The sequence below is a fragment of the Podarcis raffonei genome, chromosome 3, assembly GCF_027172205.1.
Source record: "Podarcis raffonei isolate rPodRaf1 chromosome 3, rPodRaf1.pri, whole genome shotgun sequence".
In the NCBI taxonomy this organism is placed as follows: domain Eukaryota; kingdom Metazoa; phylum Chordata; class Lepidosauria; order Squamata; family Lacertidae; genus Podarcis; species Podarcis raffonei.
Genome location: NC_070604.1, coordinates 6,040,069 through 6,066,715, shown reverse-complemented (window position 1 = coordinate 6,066,715; position 26,647 = coordinate 6,040,069). Strand labels below are relative to the sequence as shown.

At 42.7% G+C, this 26,647-nt stretch overlaps 1 protein-coding gene across 4 annotated transcripts in view; it reads left to right on the top strand.

Moving 5' to 3' along the window:
- The window catches only part of SPRED2 (sprouty related EVH1 domain containing 2), an 81,983-nt gene extending 57,926 nt beyond the window's left edge, over positions 1–24,057 (top strand). For 3 of the 4 annotated variants that reach the window (XM_053380441.1, XM_053380438.1, XM_053380439.1), the window contains 5 exons: positions 4,426–4,603; positions 7,113–7,281; positions 8,155–8,219; positions 19,893–20,042; positions 22,639–24,057. In XM_053380441.1, coding sequence (XP_053236416.1) covers positions 4,460–4,603; positions 7,113–7,281; positions 8,155–8,219; positions 19,893–20,042; positions 22,639–23,292 — 1,182 coding nt within the window. In that variant the 5' untranslated portion in view covers positions 4,426–4,459 and the 3' untranslated portion in view covers positions 23,293–24,057. The remainder of the gene's footprint in view (positions 1–4,425; positions 4,604–7,112; positions 7,282–8,154; positions 8,220–19,892; positions 20,043–22,638) is intronic. The other variant, XM_053380440.1, reaches the window with a different exon arrangement.
- The last annotated feature ends 2,590 nt before the right edge of the window (positions 24,058–26,647 follow it).

Below are 26,647 nucleotides of genomic sequence, written 5' to 3'. Positions count from 1 at the left end.
CTATCTATCATCTATCTATCTATCTATCTATCTATCTAATCTATCTATCTATCATCTATCTATCTATCTATCTATCTATCATCTATCTATCTATCTATCTATCATCTATCTATCTATCTATCTATCTATCTATCATCTATCTATCTATCTATCTATCTAATCTATCTATCCATCCATCCATCTATCTATATCTATCTATCTATCTATCTATCATCTATCTATCTATCTATCTATCATCTATCTATCTATCTATCTATCTATCTATCTATCTATCTGTCTATCTATCTATCTATAATTTCAACCAATGTTTAATTGTTTTTAATGGTTATTTCCCTATGTTTTTAGCTGTTCTTCTTTTTACCTGTAAGTTGGCTTGAGTCCCAGTCAGGGGAAAAGTCATGGCGGTAATAATAATAATAATAATAATAATAATAATAATACGTCATCAGGCTCCTTCCAGCAGGGGAGTTGATGGTTGAGCAACCCTGGGGTGGGTTCTGAGGTGGTCTTGCCTGCATCTGCTCTTCTTCTGGCCTCCTTCTGGGTAACTGATAACCAAATAGCTTGCGATGAGAGGGGAAATCCACCTGGAGCTGGTGAAAATGGAACCTACCATTTTCTTCTCACCTCATGAATTAAGGAGTTATCATTACTATTCATGTCTGTATTCCTTTCTTCCACACACAAGTAGGGGACAGGATGGATATTTATATGAGCAAGGCTGTGCTTGATGATTAGCCAAACACAGTTGCAATTGTATTTGAAGAACACATTTTTTTAGATTTGCCTTGAGAGAGTCTTTAAACCTCTTTTGTTGACCACCAGCATTACGCTTTCCAGTTTTAAGTTCGGAATAGGGTAGTTGCTTTGGAAGACGATAATCAGGCATCTGAACAACATGACCAGTCCAACGAAGTTGATGTTGAAGAATTATGGCTTCAGCACTGGTGATCTTTGCTTTTCCCAGTACAGTGGTATTAGTTTGCCTGTCTTCCCAAGTGATGTGCAAAAATTTTCAGTCACCATTGATGGAATCTTTCAAGGAAGTGGAGATGGCATTTATAAGTGGTCTGTGTTTCACAAGCATACAGTAAGGTTGGTAGTACAATAGCTTTGTAAACAAGCATTTCGGTTTCTCTACAAATGTCCCAGTCCTCAAACACACTGCAGTTCAATTGGGAGAAAGCTGCACTCACAGAGCTCAGACGATGCTGGATTTCGGCATCAATGCCAGCCCTTGTGGAGAGATAACTGTCCAGGTAGGAGAAGTGACCAACATTTCCCAACATTAATAATAATAATAATAATAATAAATTTTATTTATATCCCGCCCTCCCCAGCCGAAGCTGGGCTCAGGGCGGCTAACAACAATAAAACAATACAAAAGTACAACACAAGCAACACTCTAAAATCATTCATTATAAATTAATTACACAATGGAGTTGGATTTGTGGCGCTACAGAGGGGTTGTTTTGTGCTTGTTGGTGCAGCACTTTCATTTTTTGGATATTGAGCAATAGGCCAAGCTTTTTGTAAGCTTCTGCAAAAATATAGGATGGTTTGTAGGTTAACCTGAGTGAGCACACACTACGTTGTCATCAGTATACTGAAGCTCTATGACAGAAATTATGGTAGCCATACTCTCTACTTTCAGCCTACTCAGATTCCATCTGTTCGATATATGATTTCTACTCCAGTGGGGAGTTTCCCTTCGACAAAGTGTAGGATCATGGCAATGAAAATAATAGAGCTGGCGCAATAACACAACCCTGTTTAACGCCTGATCCCACTGTGAATGGTTACTGTTATATTGTCATGGAGGAGTCAAAGGATGTTCATAAATTTATCTGGGCAGCCAATTTTCAGAAGGACGGTCCACAGGACACTACAATTTACAGTGTTGAAGGCCTTAGTCAGGTCAATAAACACCATATACAGGGGTTGGTTTTGCGCTCTGCATTTTTCTTGAAGCTGGTGAATGGTGAATATCATGCCCACTGTCCCCCTAGAAGGTCAGAAACCATTTTGGGATCCAGGAAGGGTAGTCTTGGATATTGTTAGAGGACGGTTTGCTAAGATCCTTGCAAGAGTTTTGCTGGCCGCATCTAATAAAGAGATGCCTCGATAATTTCCACAATCTGTTCTATCACCTTTTAAAAAAGAGATTGATGATTTTGGCACCCCTAAAGTCTGCTAGGATCTCCTCTCTCTTCCAGATTTTTTTCCATGAGCTTGTGAATTTGTTGTGTAAGTTCAGTTCCGTCCACTTTGAAGACTTCGGCAGGTATCCCAACAGGTCCGCTGGCTTTGTAGTTTTTAATTTGGTTAATAGCTGTACACAACTCTCCCAGATTTGGAGGTACTGCAAGCTCATCTCTAATTTGTTTTTGCGGAATTTGTGAGAGGACCTCAGCAGCTACGGGGGAGTTGTGGTTAAGGAGATGCTGGTAATGTTCTTTCCAGCGCAGTGCAATAGTTTCTTTTTCTTTTAGAAGTGTGGTACCATTGGTTGAGCGTAGGGGGTATATGCCATGTTTTATTGGCCCATAGATGGTCTTTGTGGCTTTAAAGAAATTCTATGCATCATGAGTGTTTGCTAAGTGCTGGATCTCTTGAGCTTTTTTTATCTACCAGGTGTTCTTTGGTTCTCTGGTTCTTCTTTGAACCTCAGCCTTAGCGTTGGCTTAGGTTTTCTTCATAGTGGTACAGTTTATTTCTCTTTGCCAGATCTGAAAGGCCTTCCTTTTCTTGTCAATAATGCATTCCATCTCACTGTCATTCTCATCAAACCTGTCCTGGTGTTTCTTGGTTTGGTATCCAATAGTTTGTTCACAGGTTGCAGTAATGGATGTTTTTAGCTTGATCCAGTGTTCCTTGATGTTTTCACGGAATTCTGAAAGCAGATGGTCCTGAAGAGTCGTTTGGAAGCAGTCTCGCTTAATAGGATCTTGAAGGGATTGAGGGTTCATTTTGTGCCTTGGTTTCCTTCTGAACCCTGCATTGAGGTAAAATCTTGATAGCCATCATGGAACATCTTAATCTGTGATCTGTCCAGCAGTTGTTGGCACTTGTCATAGCTCTGGTAGGGAGCACATCATGACGGTCTTTAGCACGGACAATAACATAGTTTAAGAGGTCCCAGTGGTTCAACTGAGGATGCCTCCATGATGTTCTAAATTTATTCTTTTGTTGAAAGAGTATTTTGGCAATAACAAGGTTGTTCACTGCACATACAGTCAAAAGTAAGACTTTGTTCTGGTTGCTGTTGCCAATTCCTTCTTTTCGAAACCTCACCCAATTCTTGCATTAAAATCACCCAGGAGGATAATTTTATCCTCCTTCGGAATCTCTGATAGGATGGTATCCAGCTGAGAGTAAAAAATGTCTCCATTGGCATCCAGTGTTGGTGCATAAGCTCTTAGAATAGTGGCCTTCTGGTTTTTGGCGAGTTTTATTTGAAGGGTTGAAAGTCGCTCATTAATGCCTGTAGGGACTTCTGACAGGAGCTTCACAAGATTGTTTTTGATAGCAAAGCCTACTCCATGTATTCAACGTTCTCTTTCTAGAAGACTGTGTAGCCTCCTTTTTCTTCCTTCAGTTGTCCCTCTCCTGCTCTTCGAGTTTCTTGAAGTGCTGCAATATCAATGTGTTGCAACTCTCTTGCAATGATGGCAGTTCTGCATTCAGGATGCTCATTATTTGTGTTATCCAACAAAGTCCGTATATTCCATGTTCCAAAGTTCAGTTGTCTTTTACGACCGCTGAGTGGTGACGCCACTGGGCGCAGTAATCCAGTCAGGGGGAAAAGGGAGGCAGACTAGTGAATGGATGCACTTGGAACCTATGGTGACCCTAGAATTTATGGCACAAGGCTTCTTGTTGCTCCAGCTCAGCCTCTAGTCAAATTGTTCCTTCATAATCCCCTCAAATTAATTACATATTTCCAATTGCCACCAGTTGATTCTTAACCCAAAAAGTTCACATCTGCCTAAGCTGCCACAAGACTGTTGAAACACAGGCTTATTTTTGTGGCACGAGCTTTTGTGGGCAATACATTATTACCTCCAAAATGTATGTATAAGATTAAAAATAATGTTTCAGAATGAAACATGAAGATGGAACACTTTCACTGCACACACCAATTTCTGAAAACAAACTCTTGATTATTCAAAACCAAAATATTTGAGATTTTGGGATGTTGAGTTTCATTTCTCCTTCACAGAGTAAGAACTTCCCTTCATGTGTATGAATCAACCACTTTGGCTTATTGGAGCTTGAGAGGGTCCTGGTATCTCTCCATTATATCAGAGAGCACTGTTAGTGGCTTCATCTGCAGAAGCTGGCTGATTTCTGATAAGTGGATGCTAATACTTGTGAACTGCACTGCCTGATCTAACGGTCTCTTGTTCTTGTTGTCTGTTTCAGTGACAGCTATATTGTGAGAGTCAAAGCTGTGGTTATGACCCGAGATGACTCCAGTGGAGGATGGTTGCCGCAAGAAGGAGGCGGTCTCAGTAGAGTTGGTGTCTGCAAGGTCATGTGCCCAGAGGGCAATGGAAGAAGTGGGTTTCTGATCCACGGAGAAAGGCAAAAAGACAAACTGGTAATTTAATCTAATTCAGTATTTGCTTCTGGTTCAATCCCCCGCCTCCACAGCTATCTGAACATTTCACAAGACCATACATGACCCATCAGGCAAAAACCCCTCCTCCTACTTCAAAGGAACACAATCTATTTTCTCCCCAAAATAGCAGCTGCACATTAATGTTTTAAAACCTCCATTTTTATGTAGTTAACACCTTCTTATTCAAAGAAGTGAAACTGACACTTTTCCTCCACCCTGCCAAAATCCTGTAGCATCGCAGATTGTAGTATAAAGAATAGAAAAAGCCAGTCACGTTGTACTGAGTAATTCAAGCTTTTAAAATGGCAATGAATTATTTATACCACCTTCTGCTTGAGGTATAGGCTGGCAGAGCAAAAATGCAAGGGTAATTTATCTTGCGGATTGACACTTTGCTCCTTACCATGGCTGTTTATAGAACCAAGAGTTCCTGCTTCTTTGCACAAAATAAAAGGGGAAAAGGGGGGGGTGGAATTCACATTTAAATCATGAAGCTGCAAGAACGAATCAGCTAGCTACCAGACGTAGGTTCCACCTACAGATTTAGCCCAACCAGGGATGGCCAGTGGATGACCTGTGAAGTAGATCCTTACCAAATTCTTGTTTTCAGAAGTTGTTGGCCCAACATCACTTAAACACATTTTGGCTTTACGTGATAAAAGTTGGATCTGCATCAAAATGTTGCATTACATGGCATGCCCTTGTTCTGAATTTTGGCCAGCCATGCCGCTCTTCTCCATTACACTCCATTCCATTCTCTTTCCTCACCCAGACACTCAGTGCTCCAGGCCCAGGGAGCATGCTCAGTCCTTATTTTGTCCTTCTCTGTCTAGGATTTTTTGGCCATTCTGCAGAAATTTGGGGTGATAAAAATCTCCCTCCCCTCTTGTGCATAGATGGTGGTGTTCTGGCTACTTCTGGAGAACTGGTTCACTATTAGTATGTATATATCTGGCCACATCTAAGAATGTGCCCTATAACCACAGACCTCTTGCTGCTATCTTTATTATACATCCTGACTTCATAGAAGGGGTTTGGGCTGTGTAATATGATAAATACACCTACCCTGGGCCACTGTTTGATAAAAGGCTGCTACTTAGAACACAACAGCATAGGCACATCAAATTTAAAACTATAAAATGTCCCATAAGCAGAAACTTAACATGGTGCACCCATAGTACCAACACACTTGCAGAACACACTCCAAGAAGCTTGGAGCCCCTGTACACGGGGTCGCTGCCATTTAATCCTCATAGCAACCCTGTGATGTTGGTTAGAGCCACTAGGCGAAGCTTGCTCAGCAACTGTGCCAAGTGGAGATTTGAACCAAAGTCTCCTCATCCAACTTGGATTCAGTATCCACTGCACCACATTTTCTTTTTCAATATTTGCAGTTGAATCAAAGAAATGAGGCAAGCCGCTCACAACAGAAGAAGGCAGAATAAGTGGCAGGGTGTGACAAGTTAGTTTGCCGTGGGGCAGTTAGAGTGTGTGTGCGTTATCTGCATGTATTTGATTTCATTATGCACAAAATTTGCATATCCTTATTAATGGTACTAGAATTGTACTTTATTGTTACATTTGTCTACTAGAGTAACTTCTTGGTTTTTATGCTAAGCAAGACAAAGGTGCAGAACAGATTGCAAAATTGTTTAAATTTTGAAATCTGTTCAAAATGTGCATGGGCCAGGTGTGCAATGGTAGTGTATAATGTCATGGGCAAAACTAGGCTTCATTTCACCCAGGTCCAAGACCCAGTTTGGTCCCCTCCCCATGCACATTTGCATACACAACACGGGTGGCGCTGTGGTCTAAACCACTGATCCTAGAGCTTGCCGATTGGAAGGTTGGCGGTTCGAATCTCCGCGACGGGGTGAGCTCCCATTGCTCGGTCCCTGCTCCTGCCAACCTAGCAGTTCGAAAGCACGTCAAAGTGCAAGTAGATAAATAGGTACCGCTCCGGTGGGAAGGTAAATGGTATTTCCTTGCAGTGCTCTGGTTTTGGTGTTCTGTTGCGCCAGAAGTGGCTTAGTCATGCTGGCCGCATGACCCGGAAAAACTGTCTGCAGACAAACGCTGGCTCCCTCGGCCTGTAAAGCGAGATGAGCGGCGCAATCCCAGACTGGACCTAATGGTCAGGGTCCTTTATGTTTACCTTTTACAAGCTGGGAGCCTCAATGGTGCCCCTCTGGAGGCTTCACCTGGGACAAAACACCTAGCTAGCCCCCACCCCCTACCCCAGCTATGGCTCTGTATAATGTAATGGTGTTCGTTTGTCATTCCAGTGGGAACTGTTTGAAACATTTTGGTTTCACTTGCAAAGCTATTTTTGCTGACCTATTCTGTGAAGAGAGCTTCTCTCACCAAAGCAATTGCATAGAGACTAGACATGTTTTGACGATGCGAGAGGCAGTAAATGAACCAAACTAACAAACCCACAACCTTCACTTGTTAACATCCTTTTACCTCTTTGCATTTTGAACCCCAGGTGGTATTGGAATGCTATGTGAAGAAGGACTTGGTCTACACTAAAGCAAACCCTACATTTCATCACTGGAAAGTCGACAACAGAAAGTTTGGGCTCACTTTTCTAAGCCCTGCTGATGCACGAGCATTTGATAGAGGTGTGAGAAAAGCCATTGAAGATCTCATGGAAGGTACAAAACCAGCATCCAGGGACTATGTTGTTTGTTTCTAAGTCGCTTTGTTGTTATTCTTACAACTTGAAGGCTGAATTTCACACATTTTTCACTGAAATGAGCTACTCCTTAAATCAAAGTCTTAGTCTTTTGTGTCAGCTTTCAATTTCTTAGGGAGGATGTGATTCAAGTTATTCAGCTTTCAATCTCTGTAAAGTCTAGGAATTTATATATCTGAAGCTAATCCACAAATGAATACAATATTAATTGACTCACAAAGTCTCATATTGAATGAAGTTTCAAATGATTCTAGCACATGACTTCTTAAGCAGCTTTCTGTGACTTCAGCCTTAATCGTTGTTTGTCTTGAATGAATTGTTTGGGATTTTATGCTACCAGATTAAGCAATTTAAAAAACCAAACTTAAATTTGTTGAAGCAGTTTTTTCTTAGTTACTTCTCTTACCCACATAGAATAACTATCCCTTATTTTGACACAATTTCCTTTACCATTTTCAAATATGTGTTTTGGATCTTGCCAAGAATATTCAGATAAAATTAATTGCTTCTGTAAAAACAAGCAGGGGGGAAAACATTGGCCACATTCCAGGAGAACATATACGTCCGTTCTAAGCATGCAGCTGGGCTCTTTGTTTTGTTTTTCCCTTTTCTTCTTTTTTCTGGAGCATACCTTCCACCATCCCTCATCACCAGTTGGCTTTTGAAACATGGACAAGTTTTTATATATAAGTTATAAGACACTTCTGTGCCAAAAATGAAGCAAATTCCCTAGTTGTACATGTTGCACAGCTATGCAACAGGGTCAGTAGGTTTGTTGTGGGCTGTGATAATTACATACAGAAACTGTGTACATTTTAAAATGTCTTTTCAGGATCTACAACTTCATCCTCAACAATCCACAATGAGACTGAAGTTGGAGATGATGATGTCTTTACAGTAAGTATCTCTCAATAGGAATTGCTCTTTATGCCCTCTGAATGGCTTTGTTGCTCTCTACTAAAGGCTGTCGTGTATCTGACTGGTTGCTATCAGTACAATGAAAGATATTCTCGGAGTGCAAAGAGGCTTTGGCAAAATTTGATGTGAACATGTATTTCTTTGTTCTATTATTTCAGCACCTCTTTTCCCACCCTTCTGTGAAAAATCATACTCAAGACTACGTTACCAAATAAATAAATAAATTACATTATCATTGAGCAAGGTAAAATTGAATACTAACTATAAACACGCAGCATCATCAGTATAGACCTGCACAAGTTCTGATAGAAACAATAATCCTGATCCAAAGGTTTTTTAAGAATGGGCAGAAGTGGGGCAGGATAAATTATTCCTGGGACCACCAGAGCTGGAACAGCCCGCTCTCTTGACCTCACAAGCCATGCATTTTGTTGGTAAATAAGCAACAAGGAAGGCCTCAGAAACAGAGCACAGGTCTTGAGCAAGTTTATACTGGAAGAGGTGATTCTTGAGAGACACTGGTCCCAGGGCCATTCGTCCCAAGGCCAAAGCCAGCACCTTGAAATGAGCCCAGGACAAATAGGTAGCCAATGAAGCCGAAACAAAATTGGCACAATGCGATGTCCGGCTGCAGCATTCTGAACCAACTGAAGCTTGGGGACTGTCTTAAAGGACAAACCCATACATACAGTTTATTACAATAACCCAGCCTGGAAGTGACAAGGGCATAAAAGATTAAGGATCACTCCCTAAGCCTGAAACTGCAACAACAAAACATTACTGTACTTCCCTCTTCCTCAGTTTTCCCAGTGGCAATTTTTAGACTGTAAGTGCCTTGTACAGGGGTACCTCTGGTTGCGAACAGGATCCATTCCTGAGGCCCGTTTGCAACCTGAAAAGAACGCAACCCGCGTCTGCGCACGCGAGGGTCGCGATTCGCCACTTCTGCGCATGCACGTGACGTCATTTTGCACGTTTGCACATGCGTGAGTGGCAAAACCCAGAAGTAACCCTTTCTGGTACTTCCGGGTCGCCGCAGGACACAACCTGAAAACGCGCAACCTGAAGCAAACGTAACATGAGCTATGACTGTACTCTGTAAAATACTGCACATGTTAAAAATAATAATAATGCCGCCCCTATTTTTGTTTATTGCTTTTCCGCTAAGTAACTGAAACAGGGACTTGCTGTTCAGTTCTTTGCATCCTAGATGGCTAGCGATAACTATGCCACTTCCAGGCAGGCACAGTTTAGGGATCCAATCCAGGGGCCTGTCAGGTGAGCCAGCAAACTTTGGATCCAGCAGAGCCACCTCTGCAATACCCTGTTTCAGACCTTCTTGCCGGCTGAAGCAGAGTTGTCACAACAGAACAGATGTGCGCACTGGGGAGACAGAGTCTCAGTCCGGTCCGTAAGCAAAAAAAACCCCTCTTGTGTGACCCAGTCTTAAGTCTGTTCTTACTGAGCAGTGTAAAATCTGGTTGTCGTCATGTAAGCAGAGGAGGGAACTGCTGAAAGTATCTGCAGATTTTTAAAATAAGGAGATGAAAGTTGAAAGAGCAGACTTCTTTGACATTTCCTTTTCAGTGCAAAACCATGACTGCCTCTCTAATGTATTGCTGAACTTTTCTTTTCTTTTTGCATGAGAAGAAAATAGTGGAAATAGTTTGGGGGGAGAGGGGCCAAGGACCGGGACCCATGCAGTCGAATCTTATGATTAGAGAGGACGAACATCCTCAGCCTGAAAGGCTTGATAATGTTGAGGGCCTGAAATGGGCTTCCTGTAGCGTGTGACCAGATCCTCTGTGACAGTTGGCATGTTGTTTTCCTCCGTTCTTTTGTCATAGTTATAAGACAAACAACAGCAGGCAGGGTTAAAAGGTGACTTCCTCTCCTCCAGAGCAAAACTATCATTTAGCAGCTGCTTCCCAGCTACCTGCCAGAAGTGATTTATAGATTCTGTGATGGAGAGGGAAGAATGGAAGGTGGGGGGGGGAGGCAGTTTGCTGTAGGAGAGCTGGAATGGCATACTATTTAATAGCAAATTATTCAGCAAAGATACCTTTGTACATCTGTATCAGGTCTGTCCTGCTTAAAACATCAGCTGTGTATATCTTTGCCCCCCTAAAAGGCAAATTGCAGTCTGTGCAGAGATGGTGCTCTCTTCCTGAATCAGCCCAAGAACAAAGACCTCAATATCTCCAGAAAGGGCAACAAGCTTTTTGTTTATTTGGAAGTCATTGCACATATATGAGCCCTATTGATTTCCAGTGAATGTTTACTATGCACTTAACTCTCTCCCTTCTCCTCCCCCCCTCAATGAAATCAAAGGGAGCTAAAAGGTCTTTACTGTGGCTGAATTATGCTTTTTGTGTTTTCCAAAGATGAGGTTTCCCTTTAGGAGGCATCTCTGCGATGTAATGTAATGTTACCTTAACTCCAGAGCCTCATTACAATCCACAAATGTTTTCCATATGCTTGAAAATAAATTTCTCCAGCCTCTGCGCATTGTATGCTTGCTCTTCTCTAGAGGCAACCTGAGTAAAGCCAGTTCTTCATTTTTGCCTTGACTGAGAATGCATCTTGCTCGCCAGCAGTCTGAAATTGCACTTTGCTTCCAGTTAATTAATCCACTTTCTGCACTCAGATTGTTTTCCCCTTTGGATAAATGTTCATCTTTTGGGAAGTACCACTGAATCATGATGTAATGTGCTCTCTCTATTGCATAGCCACTCATTCTGTGCAGCGGTGAAGGGAAGTGACATGAGGCTGCAACTACCATATTTGCTTTGTCTCCTTATTGCAGCAGGACAATAAATAGCAAAACTTGTCGGAACCCTCCCAAGATGACCGTCCCGAAATCAATCTCAGGGAGCTGAGAAAAGCTGACGGTGCAGATTATCATTGCTGTCCTTGAAAGCATAGATGCAGATTCTGGAAGATAGGGGGCTTTGTAAACCTCCTGTGTAGCCTTTTGAAGGGATGCAAATACCGTATTTTTCACTCCATAAGACACACTTTTGTCACTCCATAAGACACACCTAAAAAGTAAGGGGAAATGTTTGTGCGTCTTATGGAATGAATGCAGGCGGGGAAAACCCCTGAAAGCCGCACACAAGCTCCATGTGGCTCTTGCGGGCTTTTCCCTGAGGAGGGAGGAGGGACTGACACGGCCAGTCAGTCCCTTCTCCCTCCTTGGGGAAAAGCCCCCAAGAGCTGCACACCCTTTAAAGAGCATGCGGCTCTTGTGGGCTTTTGCGGGAGGTGGGGGAAGGGACAGGGGGCATCCCCTCAGTTCCTTCCCCCACCTCCCAGAAAAGCCCCCTAGAGCCGCACTCCCTTTCACGAGCCACGTGGAGCAAGGAGGGAGAAGGGCAGCCCATCACTGATGGGCTATCCTTCCCCCCATCTCGTAGAAAAGCCCGCAGGAGCTGCACACCCTTTAAAGAGCACATGGCTCTTGCTGACTTTTAATACGGTAGTTTTGTGGTGGCAGGGAATTATGGCCCAACATCTTTTGGGGACCCAAGGTTCAGGAAGGCTGTGTGAATGGATTCTTTAAAAAAAAAAAAAAATCCACTGAGAAATTGAGTGTTTTCACAGCTCTGCATCTTTCTGAATAGTGATTTCTCCAGCCCTGTGATAAAGGCCTGGACTTGTGCAGTAACCATAATTAATGTTGATCATAGCTTATTATATACTGTGGTTAAAGCCAGAGCATCTCACAGGCAGTCACTCAGACCATGTCACAGCATAGTTTTTCTCTCTTTCCCCCCATTATTTTGAGTTTTGAGCTGTGCTTCTCTTGTGGTTCTGCAACTTGTGAGCTGCGACTAGAGGTTCTGGTTTTGCAGACAATGTTTAATGCTTAATGCTGAGCTTAACTTTGACCAAGAATTACCGTACTTTTCCATGTATAAAACTGATGTTTTTTTCTATAAAAATCATGCCAAAAAGTGGGGGGTCGTCTTATACATGGGTAGTGGACAGGGTGGACGTTTGATTGGTTGCTGCCGCAGCTGTCAGCGGCTGTTGTGCATTTTATTGGTTGCTGCGTCAATGGGTGGTGTTGATTGGCTGATGCTCCTGCAGTTGGGCAGGCGACTGGCAGCTCCTGCTGGGATGGGACAGACGGGAGGCGGATTTTGGGACACATGCAGGTGCGTGATTTTTGGCAATCCCCCCTAAATAAAGCTCAACAATCCTGGGCAATCCCCCCATTTTCTTAACTTTGAGTCCCCCAAAATAGGGGGAGACTTATACATGGGGGCGTCTTATAGACGGAAAAGTACGGTGTATACCACAGCAAACCTTGGTGAATAAGTGTTGGGTTCAAATAAGAAAGTTTAACTTTGGTTACCTAAGCCTATGGCTTAGCATTCTTTGTGAACCAGGTCAGTGGAGCTAGCATTTCTGTGTGGACCTGTGCTCTGTCCACACTTCTCTTTGGCAGGCTATTCCCAGCCTGGTTTGCTTCTGACTTCCTTCTAGAGCAGACAAATGTTCGTCCTGTTTCTCACAGTGATCAATGACGTGCTTTTGGGAAGTCCACACCCAGAGCATGTTGGAAGACAGTCACCATTCCTCTTCAGCCAGTGATACTCCGTGGCATGTTGCCTTTGAACCTGATGGGTCTGTGCAGGCATCACAACCAGTGCTGCTGCTTTTGATTTGATGAATTTGACTATTGTCCTTTTAAAGCATTTAAAACTAGTGGCCACCACTGCGTTTGGTGCTGCAAATTCTATACTTTTCACACAATGTGAAGTATTTCCCTCCCTATGATTTCTGATAGGTGTGCCCTTGTGCACAATCTGTGAGTTGTGTTCCCCAACACACACACACACACACACACAGAGAGAGAGAGAGAGAGAGAGAGAGAGTGCTTTTGTGCCAAAATGAGAATAATACAAATGATGAACAATTAGTGACACTCAAAAGACCTTGCAACAACTAGTACGGACTGCCCCTGCTGGCACCAAGGAAATGGGCAAAGACAAAGCAGGCAGAGCTCATCCTGGGCCAGTGATCCATAGGCACAGAGAGTAGCAACTGATGGATCTGTACAGCATTTGCTGGGGTCACTATGCCGCCTGTCGTCTTATGTGCATATTTGACTTACTCAGTCACCCCAATAGGGGTTTAGTTAACCCCCAAAGCCACACAATTAAGAATATCACCACTTCAGTAACGGAGAGGGCCTCTGAAACACAACATGGCAATTCACACCTCATGGTAGTTGATGACTACTTAGAACATGGGAGTTGTGAAGCCTGAAGCAAAAGGTTTTTATGGCACATGCTTGACCCCACCTGTTGACAACTGTCTTAGCTTTGCTATAAGTGACTTTCCGTATACATAATGCAGTATATATAGCACATGGGAAAGATTTATCTGGACCTTTAGATCCTGCTAACCAACTCAAGCATCCTTTTCTCTTCGTAGTCAGCATAAATAACATGAAATGAAGAAACCAGATCTCTTTCTGCTGCCTCCTTCATGAAACCTTTAGCCTACTTTGGTCTCCCAGATGAGTGTCAAGTATGTTTCAGCCACACTATTAAAATATGCACACAAGAGGGAGAGCAGCGCTTATATATCCCCTACCCCCACCCGCTCTCCCTTTTTCTCCCAAACAGCATCTCAGCTGAGTTTGTAAAACAAGTTTTCGTTTGTTTCGCCAGAATGTAGATTAGGGAGGACAGGGGAACCCTGAAAATTATGAAGATTGACAATCTGAATAAGAAACAAGATGATGTCTTCACACCATCTGGTGGAAAAGAGGATTAAAAAATGGTTTCTGCAGATGTTTGTTTTTTGTTTTTTAAAAGATATTTATTCAGGTTTTACAAAAAGAAAACATAGGTTTACAGAATAGAGAAAATTATAACAAAGATTAACAAACTAAAAAACACACATAGAAAAAAAGAATAAAAAAGATACAAAATACAAAAAGCAAATAACTTAAAAGAAGAAATTTAAAAAGACAATATATCCATTTTTCAATATCTTTGGGCTCATTTACTTGTTTCTTTGACCTCCTCACACCTCCCCTTTTTGTATTCCCATTTACAAAAACATTTCAGCAAATCCTTACCCTCTTTCATTTATCTTTACTCTATATCTTAGCTTATTATAACTGTATATTTTCATCCATTATCCATCCATATTTGCATGTTCTTATTAAACTTGTAGCCAATACCACTTATTTTCTATCCAACATCATTTTAACATTCATTAATTTTACAGTATTTCTGCAAGTAGTCTTTAAATTTCTTCCAATCTTCTTCCACCGACTCTTCTCCCTGGTCTCGGATTCTGCCAGTCATTTCTGCCAATTCCATATAGTCTATCACCTTCATCTGCCATTCTTCCAGTGTGGGTAAATCTTGTGTCTTCCAATACTTTGCAATCAGTATTCTTGCTGCTGTTGTTGCATACATAAAAAAAGTTCTATCCTTCTTTGACACCAATTGGCCGACTATGCCCAAGAGGAAGGCCTCTGGTTTCTTCAGGAAGGTATATTTAAATACCTTTTTCATTTCATTATAGATCATCTCCCAGAAAGCCTTAATCTTTGGGCATGTCCACCAAAGGTGAAAGAATGTACCTTCAGTTTCTTTACATTTCCAACATTTATTATCGGGCAAATGATAGATTTTTGCAAGCTTGACTGGTGTCATGTACCACCTGTAAATCATTTTCATAATATTCTCTCTTAAGGCATTACATGCCGTAAATTTCATACCTGTGGTCCACAACTGTTCCCAGTCAGCAAACATAATGTTATGTCCAACATCTTGTGCCCATTTAATCATAGCAGATTTCACCGTTTCATCCTGAGTGTTCCATTTTAACAGCAAGTTATACATTCTTGAAAGTATCTTAGTTTTGGGATCTAACAGTTCTGTTTCCAATTTTGATTTTTCCACCTGGAAGCCAATTTTTTTATCCAAATTATAAACCTCTCTTATTTGATAATAATGAAGCCAGTCTCGCACTTTGTCTTTTAATTTCTCAAAACTCTGCAGTTTCAATTTGTCTGTTTTTCCCCAATCTATTTGAGATAGGATGGTTAGGCCAGGCTTCCTCAACCTTGGCCCTCCAGATGTTCCAGGGGTGCCTTAGAACCTTATCAGGGTTTGCCTAAAAAGAGAAAATTTCAGAGCCATCGTTGCTGAATGCAGTGATTAGAAAGTTGTTTGGGCTGATCTGTCCTTCACATCCCTCAGGGACGTTTTTAGGTTTCTTTTTTGGTGGAATTTGGAAATAGTGAGTAAGGTAAAGCTAAAGGACTCCTGGATGGTTAAGTCCAGTCAAAGGCGACTCTGGGGTGCGGCGCTCATCTCGCATCAGGCCGAGGGAGCCGGCATTTGTCCACAGACAGCTTTCTGGGTCATGTGGCCAGTAGGATTAAACCGCTGCTGGCATAACGGAACACAACGACGAGTGCTAGAGCGCACAGAAACACTCTTTACCTTCCTGCTGCAGTGGTACCTATTTATCTACTTGCACTGATATGCTTTTGAATTACTAGGTTGGCAGGAGCTGGGTCAGAACAACGGGAGCTCACCCGCCTGCTAACTTGTTCTGTTGATGAGCCAGATGGCTGCTGCTGCTGCTGCTGCTGTTTTTTTTCCTGCCCTAGAGGTCTTGTGCCTTGCACAGTTCCGGCTTCCTTGCTCTTTCTTGTGCCCTTCACCCTTGTCTTCTTGTAGAAGATCCATTCCCTGTAGATGCAACAAGTGCTCAGGAGCCAGCGACCACAGTCATGTTCCCAGAACTCCCTTGCACCTGTCTCTGCTGCAGCAGAGGCTGTGTCAGGGAGTCCCAAGGTGTGTTTTCTCTCTCTCTCTCTCTCTGTCTCTGCTTGTCAAGGGGCAGAAATCGCAATGCTGCACAAGACCCACCTGTTCCAAAGCTCATAAGAGTGTGGGGTGCATCCAGTGTGTTGCCTTAATTGATGTTTATTTAGTCCTGATTTTGCTCTGCCTTGATAGCTTTACTTAAGGGCAGTTTAAAAATCTCTTAAAAATAAAATATATAGGGAGGAATTCAATGCCTCGCTAAGCTGATTATTCCATCAAGGCAAGTGTTTCGACTTGCCAAATCCCTCCCTCATCCCCTACGCATTATGTAAAGGGACCCCTGACCATTAGGCCCAGTCGTGGGGTTGCAGGCACTCATCTCGCTTTATTGGCCGAGGGAGCCGGCATACAGCTTCTGGGTCATGTGGCCAGCATGACTAAGCCGCTTCTGGCGAACCAGAGCAGCACACGAAAACTCCATTTACCTTCCCACTGGAGTGGTACCTATTTATCTACTTGCACTTTGATGTGCTTTCGAACTGCTAGGTTGGCAGGAGCAGGGACCGAGCAACAGGAGCTCACCCCATTGCGGGGATTCGAACCGCCAACCTTCTGATTGGCAAGTCCTAGGCTCTGTGGTTTAGCCCACAGCGCCACCCGCATCCCAATATGCATTATTGCAGAGGTTTTAAAACCCAGCCACCACACCAAGCCAGTTTTGAGGTCTTACTGGAAGAGAAGGGGAGAAGGCCCCATTGCATTAGTGGAAGCCCTTGCATAGGGCTTCAGCTGACAGGATTCATTAGCTGAATCCTGCCCATAGTAATTTAACCCCATTATGTAACTTAAGCTTTTTGTTACATATTGCCCTAGTCTATATAGCAAAGTAAATTTTAGTGTAAATATGCAATAAACAATTTCTAGCTGCAGCTTCCATTGAACCCATAGCAACATAATCCTTGGAAAGGATTTTGACACTTCCAATAGATCTATATGGTTGCAGATGTTCATCACAATATGTCACTCATAAAAGTTTGATCCAGGATATTCCTGAGAGCTGGATTCTTATTAGAGATGAAAATAAAATTCTGCACAGTGTATTGTGCTTTTGTGTGCCATTCTTACCCGTTTGACTCACACAGGATTTTGACTGGGATGGCGAGTGCAGTGGGGAGAAGAGGTCTTAATTCAACAGCATGCTTTTTGAAAACAAAAATGTGCATCTTGTTGGATTCCCAGAGTGACAAACAGACTCCTGAGAAATGTTTGTGTGTTCCTGCATTCTGCCCCAAAGGTGACGCACTGGGCAGGCCACGCTTGGCATGTAAACATGGTTGGAGAAAGTCGGCCCTGGCAGCCTGACAACAAGGTGATTGACAACTTCCTGTTAACAAAGTGAAAAGGATTAGAGAATTGCCTCGCAGCCTATAATGCAAGACACTGGCAAGGCTCCTATGAATATTCAGAGGGAAGGGAGATTTGCAGCTGGCCTCTGAGTTTGTTCCTGGCTTCCCTATCTCTTTGGTAACCAGGCTGGGAGAGGAGGAAAGGCAGTTCCAACCAAGGGCTGACTTGGACCCAGGTATCTTCATGGAGGCAGAAGGGCAGGGAAACTGCTATAAGACCACAGGGCAGATAAATGCCAAATTTATGTTCTACCACTTCCAGAAGACCTATTTAGATTTGATACTGAGCTCTGATCTATTCTGATTTTTAGGAAATAGGCATGGAGTTTTAAAAGTGTGCACAGTTTCCTTAATGTGTTTTTTTTACTGAAGTTCTTTTCCTTCTAATTGCATTTGAAACAAAAATGTAATTAGTCAGCCAGAGCCAAGCAGTGGGAGAAATGCAACAGTTGTAAAATAGAGGGAGGGAGGAAGAAGAAAAATCAGCCTCTCCTGATTAGTGGGTTGAATCTAACTAAGCTATAGTCAGAGTAGATCCATTGAAATTAATGGTCCTTAGTTAATAGCCGTGCCCATTAATTTAGAGGATTCTTCTCTGAGTAGGTCCATTCTTCATATACTAGGTGCTTCCCAGGCATAGGCTGCTTAAAGTGGCAGGCTTAACTGTTTCATTGGCATATACAGAGTTATTATCTTTTCACTGTTAGCTTGCTTGACGGTTAGCAGTGCCAGAAGAGGTTGTTCTGGATGATGCAGAATATGATGAATTAAGGCAGGAGGCCTGTGGACAAGTAATTCTTAACTGGTTGGGATCATGAAGTCGTAGTTTTGACTTCTTAAATATAGTTCTGAACATTTAATTGCCAGAACTATAAAAGACCAGAACTTTAAACAGCAGCAGCAGCAGCAGCAACACCACATCGTTTTATAAACTGTTGGAGCAAATTGCAAATTGGTCATAAAATTCAAAATAGGGGGTTAAAGGCTTTGAAGCAAGCTAGGGAGCAGCCATGCAGAAAGAGGAAAGAAAATACTTTCCAGGGACAGATGTCCATCCCTCCAGATTTATATGCAAGAATGAATAAGATGGCAGGTGAGATATTCTATTTGTCTAAAATAGAAGTATTTGAGTGCAAATTTTGTAATAAATATTTCATGCAGATCAACATGCTTTACATTCATACTTTGCTATTTACAGCTTTTAAAAATTCCTCCCGACTTCAGCTGCGCATTCATATGAGCTTGTGCTTAAGAGTTGAAAGGAAGGTTATTGCAGGCAGAGACTTCTCAGAGCAGACAGAAACGATATTTTAAGAAGTCAGATGGGGTCACTTATTTGCAGTTATGATCATCTACTCTTAACTTTAACTGGAATCTGCCACTGAAATAGAACCCAACAGCTGATGCAACTAAAACCTCCAAAATATTCCTCCAAGATACGTCTTTGCTTTGTGTAAAGTGTCATAACATTTATTGATCCCCGGTTTCTGCTTTTTCAGAAGAAAGGAAGGAAGATAACAGCCAGCGAATTTATTTATAAAATAATTTTAGACTATTCCATAGATACTGGGCTCCTTGTAACCAGTCGGGGGGGGCAAGGGGGGGTGCAATAGGTGTTCCATTTCTCTGCTCTGGTTTAGGCAAGGATGCTAATCTACCTGAAGGGAACCTATGTGGAGATTTTAAAAAAAAATCACTTGCACATAAGCTGCAGCAGACAGTAAACTGATGTTGATCGGTTAGCTCAGTTTTGTCAGTGTGGCATCTTCATGTCTTGTCACATAGCTCTGTATTTTTCACAGCCAGTCCTGAGAGCTGGACTACCCAAGGAGTACAAAATAAGTACAGAGAATCAAATCAGGGTGTGTATTTTTAATGCTATTCCGCTTTTAAGAGGGACACAAGTGTTGGTCAGACCCCAGCTTACATGTATTTTAGATTAAAACGTGGTTAAAAATATGCACTTGTTCCACCCTTTTTGTGCGGGGTGTGTGTGTGTTTTGGACTAGGCAGATTTTGGGAGAGGGGGGAGTAGCCATGTTAGTCTCTGCTGCGTCGCATGCATCTGATGATGTGGACTCCAGCCCATGAAAGCTTATGTCACAATAACTTCCAAAGTCTTTCAAGTGCCGCAAGACACATTATTTTTATTGTAAAGCAAAGTGGTGTCCAACAGAGGAGGCAAAACCCAAGGAACTGCCCAACTTCATTTCTGTGAGCAAATTAAATATATATTGTAGACCAACATTTCTCAAACCATGTTGCTGTTCATGAAAAACGTGTGTGTTTCTAAAGAGGTTTATAGGGCGGCAGTGTGATTTTGGGGGGCGGGGGATAGGCCCCAGTGCCTAAGGAGAAATCTGGATTGTCGCTCAGATTGTCTATGGAAATGGAGCTGTGTTACTTACCTTCCCTGTTCCCATTTATGTTACTGACAGAATGCTACAGACAGCTCCTCTAATTCTTCTCAGAAGAGGGAGCAGCCTTTGCGAACACTGGCATCTCCTCCATCCTGTGAGCACCACAGAATTTGCACCCGGGGACATTTGCACGACCAGTTTAACCCTGACCAGTATCATCTAGAACAAGTGAGCCTGTTTTCAGTGTTTTCCTTTTGCGGCTTTGCCCCTGCCACTCATGGGCACACCAGAGTCCATATGCTTCAAATAATTCTCTGTAGATGCATTTCTAGTGGGAGTGGGAGCTGGGGAGGGAGTTCTCTTGACAAGAAGGCTTGATTGCCATAGTCTTCCAAGGACTATTTGGCTGACCTTCAGGAAGCAGTGCAAGACTTCCCTTGCCAGGTTGGTATATGCCAGTTGCCTAGAAAGACAGAGATGAATCCCTGTGATTTAGCATTTCAGGGGAGGCCTTGCACGTAAAAGCTAGCTGCTCCACCAATGCTGTTCTTCTGGCTTGTTTCTGAGATAAATTGAAACGTCAGCATGAGCCTGGCTGCACGAGACTTACAGCTGACACAGATCTGTTAGATCTGGAAGGATATAATAACAGATTTGGATGGCACACGTATCTATGGGATGAGCCGGTAAAAATGCATAAAGGATTCCTGAAGCACATCATAAGAAAGTCAATTTATGAGGTGTGGAATACATATAAAAGTCTATTAGAATGTAAAACTCCATGGTGGCTCTTGCCATTGGAAGCGATTGCAGTTAAAAAATTAAATGTGGAAGAAAAATGGGCGACCTACGGAGATGTAGTGATAGAGGAAGGAAACCAGTTGGAGTTAAAAACGTTTGAGGAAATAAAAGAATCATTGAGGGATTGGTTGCATTATTGTCAGATAAATGAAGTGTTTAAAGAGGATTAAAAATGGGCAGAAATGACCGGCAGAATCCGAGACCAGGGAAAAGAGACGGCGGAAGAAGACTGGAAGAAATTTAAGGACTATCTTAAGAAACATTGTAAAATTATTGAATGTTAGAACGATGTTGATTTTGAAATTAATGGGTTTTTAGCTGTAATGATTATGTAATTAAGAAAAGAAAGGTTAAAAACTATATAGAAATTAGGGGAAGGATTTGCTGAATTGAACTAATTAGAGATTGGAATACAGAAAGGGGAGGTATGAGGAGGTCGGGAAAGTAAGTTTTATGAATATAGGGGATTGAAATTATATTTGTTGTTGTATGTGTTTTGTATGTATTTTTGTTGTTTCTGTTTGTTCTTTTGTTTTTTCTATTTTATATAAATCTTTAAAACTTTAATAAATATCTTATAAAAAAATAAAGAGGATTAAAAATGGTTTTGAAACAACAAGATCAAGATTTGAGATAGATTTATTGAATGATAAGACAAAAATATTGTCAAAAATGTATAAATTATTATTGGAATGGCACACTAAAGGAGGAGGTAAAATCAGTAATGATATATTGGGCTAAAGATATTGGACATAATATACAGTTAGAAGATTGGGAGAGGTTGTGGAATGAAGGTATTAAGTTTACAGCATGCAATACGCTTAAAGAAAATGTTATGGAAATGATGTATAGGTGGTATTTACCACCTGTTAAACTAGCCAAAATGTACAGAACAAAAAATGAATGTTGGAAATGTAAGGAAAAGGAAGGTACTTTTTACCATATGTGGTGGATATGTAAAGAGGTAAAAGTTTTCTGGAAAATGATATATAATGAGTTAAAGAAAATGTTTAAAAACACATTTGTTAAAAAAAAAACCAGAAGCCTTTTTATTGGGTATTGTGGGTAGAGAGATACCGAGACAAGATAGAAAATTGTTCTTATATGCAACAACTGCGGCAAGAATTTTGTTAGCCCAAAGATGGAAACAGCAGGAGTTGCCAACAAAAGAAGAGTGGCAGATGAAGCTGATGGACTTTGCAGAGTTGGTGAAATTGACAGGAAAATCTGGAACCAGCGAGACGAAGCATTCCAAAAAGACTGGAACAAATGTATATTATATTTGAAAGACAACTGTAAGCAATTAACATCACCAGCAGGGTTATCTGAAGATCTGTAAGATGAAATTGCTACCTATTCAGGCTGAGTAATACAAAATTTTAGGTAATGATATAACAGGGATAGGAAACGAAGCGAAATGCAAAGTTTAATTTTGTAAACCATCAGACGGGAGAGAGGGAAGTCGTAATGCTCAGTTGATCCAAAGAGATAAAATAAAAGGGTACGATGTTATGTAATGTGATTATATGTAAAACCAATAAAAATCATATATATATATAAATATATATATATATAAAAGAGACTTACAGCTGACAACTGCAGGCAAGAATTTCAATTGCAGTGGCCCTTTCTCCAACTACTGCAGTCATTGCTGGTAGCCTGGGTCGTATTGCTGTTCCTCACTGGGTACAGTTGGGATATCGTGCGGGTTATATCTGCAAAATGCTTTTGATCCACTTCCAGCTATATGTACCACAATAACTTGGATAATGGGATTTTTCTGGCATTTGAAATTAATGAAAGCACTCCTCATCCACTTCAAATACCTTTTGGTGATTGGAGCAGTGAGAAATTTAAAACGAAGTCTGCCTTGCTTGTATCCTGTTATGTATATAAACATGTGTATCTGTCTAGAGAGATTAGATGATAGAATAACAGAAAATATATTTATTATCTAAACTTCTTGAGTGTGTCATGTGTTGCCAGCTTTTGAGATGTTCTTTTTGAAATGCTTCTCCCACAGTCTATCCCACGATCCTATCGGCACGTCAGCTTCCCGGACGACGACGAGGAGATTGTGCGGATTAACCCACGAGAAAAGATCTGGGTGACGGGTTATGAGGACTACCGCCACACCCCCATGCGGGAGAAGTACATTGATCCGGACGATGGGGACTCGTATGTGCGATTTGCCAAAACCGAGGCCTCCAAACACGATTACAATTACCCTTACGTGGGCAACTCTGACTTTGATCTGTGCGAAGACATCAAGGGCGCTGTGGTTAAGACTCAGCCTGCCAGGTGCAAATCGCGGCGGCGAAAGGAGGATGGGGAGAGGTCGAGGTGCGTCTACTGCAGGGACATGTTCAACCACGAGGAGAACAGGCGGGGTCAGTGCCAGGATGCTCCGGACAGAATAAAGAGTTGCATCCGCCAAGTCAGCTGTATGTGGTGTGCGGACAGCATGCTCTATCACTGTATGTCTGACCCAGAAGGAGACTATACAGACCCTTGCTCTTGCGATACCAGTGATGACAAGTTTTGCCTCCGGTGGTTGGCCCTTATCGCCTTGTCCTTCCTTGCCCCCTGTATGTGCTGTTACCTGCCCCTTCGGGCTTGCTATCACTGTGGGGTCATGTGCAGGTGTTGCGGTGGGAAACACAAAGCAGCTGGATGACAACAACCGAAGCTTTCCCCTTTTAGCTAAGGAGCATCTTGGTCTGGAGCGTTCTCAATTTTTACGTGCGTCGTCACACGGCCCAAGGAGACTGACAAGAGTTCAGAAACCGGTGGGCTCGTCCCTCCTTCTCTTCCCCCTTTCTCTCCCCTTCCCACTCGGCTGCTATGCATTGATTGCTCACTGAGTTCTAACAGACTGATGTGCAGCATAAAAGACTTTTGTATTATTGATCTGTAATCAAGCAAGAATGTCTTGTACATGTTTATACCTCCCCTCTCCCCTTCCCCTCAGTTGAATGGTTGAGTGTGGTGAACTTTCAGAACTTATTACGGCTGTATCTGTATTTAGCAACCTATCGACACATGTGGAAATAAGGTGTAATGAAATCCCACTTTAAATTGTGTTCAACTTGCAGCCAGTAAGTGTGTGTGTGAGAGAGAGAGAGAGAGAGTGTGTATAGAAATTGTGCTAATAACAAATGTGTACCATGACACAGTATCGCTGACAATCTTTATTGTGAGAATTTTGAGTCCATCCGTTCTTTTGACAGTTGCTTTGAATGATTTCTCTGATCACCAAGTATTCAAGCAAAATGTGGGAAATGAGCCTTAGTATCACCTGTATGACATTTGTGAATCTGAGAACTTGTGTTTCAGACCAATTTTACACGTGAAAGGGAAACCCTTAAGTGTCTTCTCTCTTCTCCCCTCCCCACACACCACCACCTTAGTCTTTCTCCTCCAAATAACATTGGAAATTATAGCTTTAGTGTTGATATTCTTCACAGTGGAAATACTCCTCTATCCTACAGTGTTTCTATTTGAAACAAAGGGGGAATTTCACAAGTTACTAAATTAGCAGGTACACTCACGTGCTTGTGGTGTACCTTGAAACATATGAGGGAACATAGTTGTCTTTTATTTTTATTTTAACCATGTCTGCAGTCTTGTGTACTAAGGATGGGTGACAATTCTGCTCTCTCTAGAATCCAGGAGCATTTGGGGAATGGATCTTGGGCCCTGTGTTTTTCCAGCGTTTCCAGACCAACCTGGGAATACAAGGAAGCCTCCCCAGTCGGCAGGAGCTGGTCTGTGCAAAGTGTTTTCATTTGTGCTTTGCCTGCCTCTCCCTGCCTTGGAGGTCTTTCGGACCAGGCGAGGGTGTTTTGAAACTTCTCCTGGACCACTTCCAAGCTTTTTGGACAGAGGGAAAAACACCACTGCCTGCATCTGAGACTTGTCAGGTGTGGCTGTGGATCCAGCACCACGACAGGCATCCTATCATCACAGCATTTGACAATCACCTGGGCGCAGGTAAGGGCATACCTTCTCTTTTTCAGTTTTCCTCAGAAGGCCTACAGGAATCTGAAGGGGGGGAAAGTGAAATTGACAAACATCACCCCCGTCCCCATCCGGAGAAGCCTAGTAAAACTTTCTGAGCTAATCACTTTCACTGGGATTCTCTAAGCCAGCTGTAGAGAAATATGTGTGTGTCAGTTTCAAGAAAGCTTTAACGTTGCTGCGCATTGCAGGGTCTCTTTCTTCCACTTTTTTTTTTCAAGTGCATTGGTGAAATTGACCGATAAAGGATCTCCCCCCCCACCTGGGCAGCAAGTCTCTTCCATCCCCCAAACCTTTGGATCTGCAAAATAGGCACGCTTGCAGTGTGGGCACGAATAATTCCTGGTGGATTTAATGCGCAGATAGGAAGCAGAAAGTACTGAGGGGGGAAATGTGCTATGGTGTTACCAGGGTTTTCCATGGTGTGGCCTGATCTGACCCCCCAGTTCTGTCTGCTGTGCAGACTGCAGGATCCGCCTGGGGTCAGCAGAGGGTCGTGCCTTTTTCTGCTTCCAAATGCACTGAACCAGCATATTTGGGATCTGCAGAGAACCCAGGGCAGACATCCCTTAGGCCAGAGCTGGGTCAGTCCCAGGCACCCGGTCACCTTGGTGCCTTCAAACCAAACACTAGGAACATTGAAGCATTCCTCCCCCCAGGCCCTGCGGAAATCCGTGGGTGCCCCAACACAGAAAGGCAGTTGGTTTCGGTAGTACTTGGTGGTGCATACAACGTGCTTTGCAGGATCTGTACCTTCTAACAGGCTGCTGCTTTCTCGGTTGTGAAATGCGCACAGTAGGGTGACACGATGCTTTTGACTTTGTGTGGGTTTGCTTTTCTTCTTCAAAGCCATGTCTTGTGTACAAGGCTTGTAATTATCTGGGGAAATAATAATATTTTTCTAATATATGACATGGAATGGCCATTTTTTTTATTCAAAGGAATAATGTAGAGCAGTTTAGCTATAATATAGCATAGTACAATCTGAGTAATCCGAGGTAGCTAGAGGCACCGGCTTGTGAGAACTGGCGCTGCTGTTTCTGCCATAATCTTTTTTCCGCAGCCAAGTGCCGGTGAGTGCGTGCCCTTGCCCCCCCTCCCTCCCTCCTTCTTGCACATTGACATGAGTCTTAAAGGAAGAGGAACTGAATTTTATTTTATTTTATTTTATTGCCAAATAGATGCAAAGAGCGACACGCTTGCCACTCTCCTTGTGAAAACGGGCCACAAGGAGTCACCACAGCTTTTTGTCACATATGCAATGGGTGTGTGTGGCATATGTTACGGCTGAAACCTGGAGCTTGAGCAGATCTGCTTGCACTCAGGCACTGACTTAAGGATTTGATTATGAGCTTTTCTGTTTGGTTTTTAAACTGCCCGCCTGGGCACATGGCGGTACCCATTGGGCCAACCCAGAAACTCATGGGCCAGGATCCAGGGCTGTTTGGCAAAGCAGTTATTTGAGGCCTGTTTGCAAACACGGACCCTGCACCCTACCCTCTTTCCACCAGACAAGCCACTGTTGTGAAACTCAGGGGACCTTCAGGAGCAGTTTCGGAAACCAAGCGGGGAGACCTTTGGGGTGGAGGTGGGGGTCTGTGTTGAAACTTGAACATTCCTAGGGACTTCTGTGGGATCCTTCTTGCCTTTGCAGCATAGAAGCTACTGGAGCACAGCCCTTTTCCCACTCGCCACAAAGGCACAGCCATAAGCTCCCAGGGCAGTGGGGTGGGGTGGGGGGTGGGAATTTGTGTTGGAGCTCCTCCCCATGCCAATAATTACCCTCGTTTTTTGGGAGGATCTGCAGCATGGGCTCTACCCAGGTGGCTTGGGACTTATTACCTTTGCATACAGAAAAGAGCATATTGCAGTAACTTCCATTTCTCAAAGGTAATGGAAAGAGGGACCCAGACACCATCACACACACACACACACACACACACACACACACACACACACACACACACACATATATATATATATATATATATGAACCAAGGCAGAAGAATTCT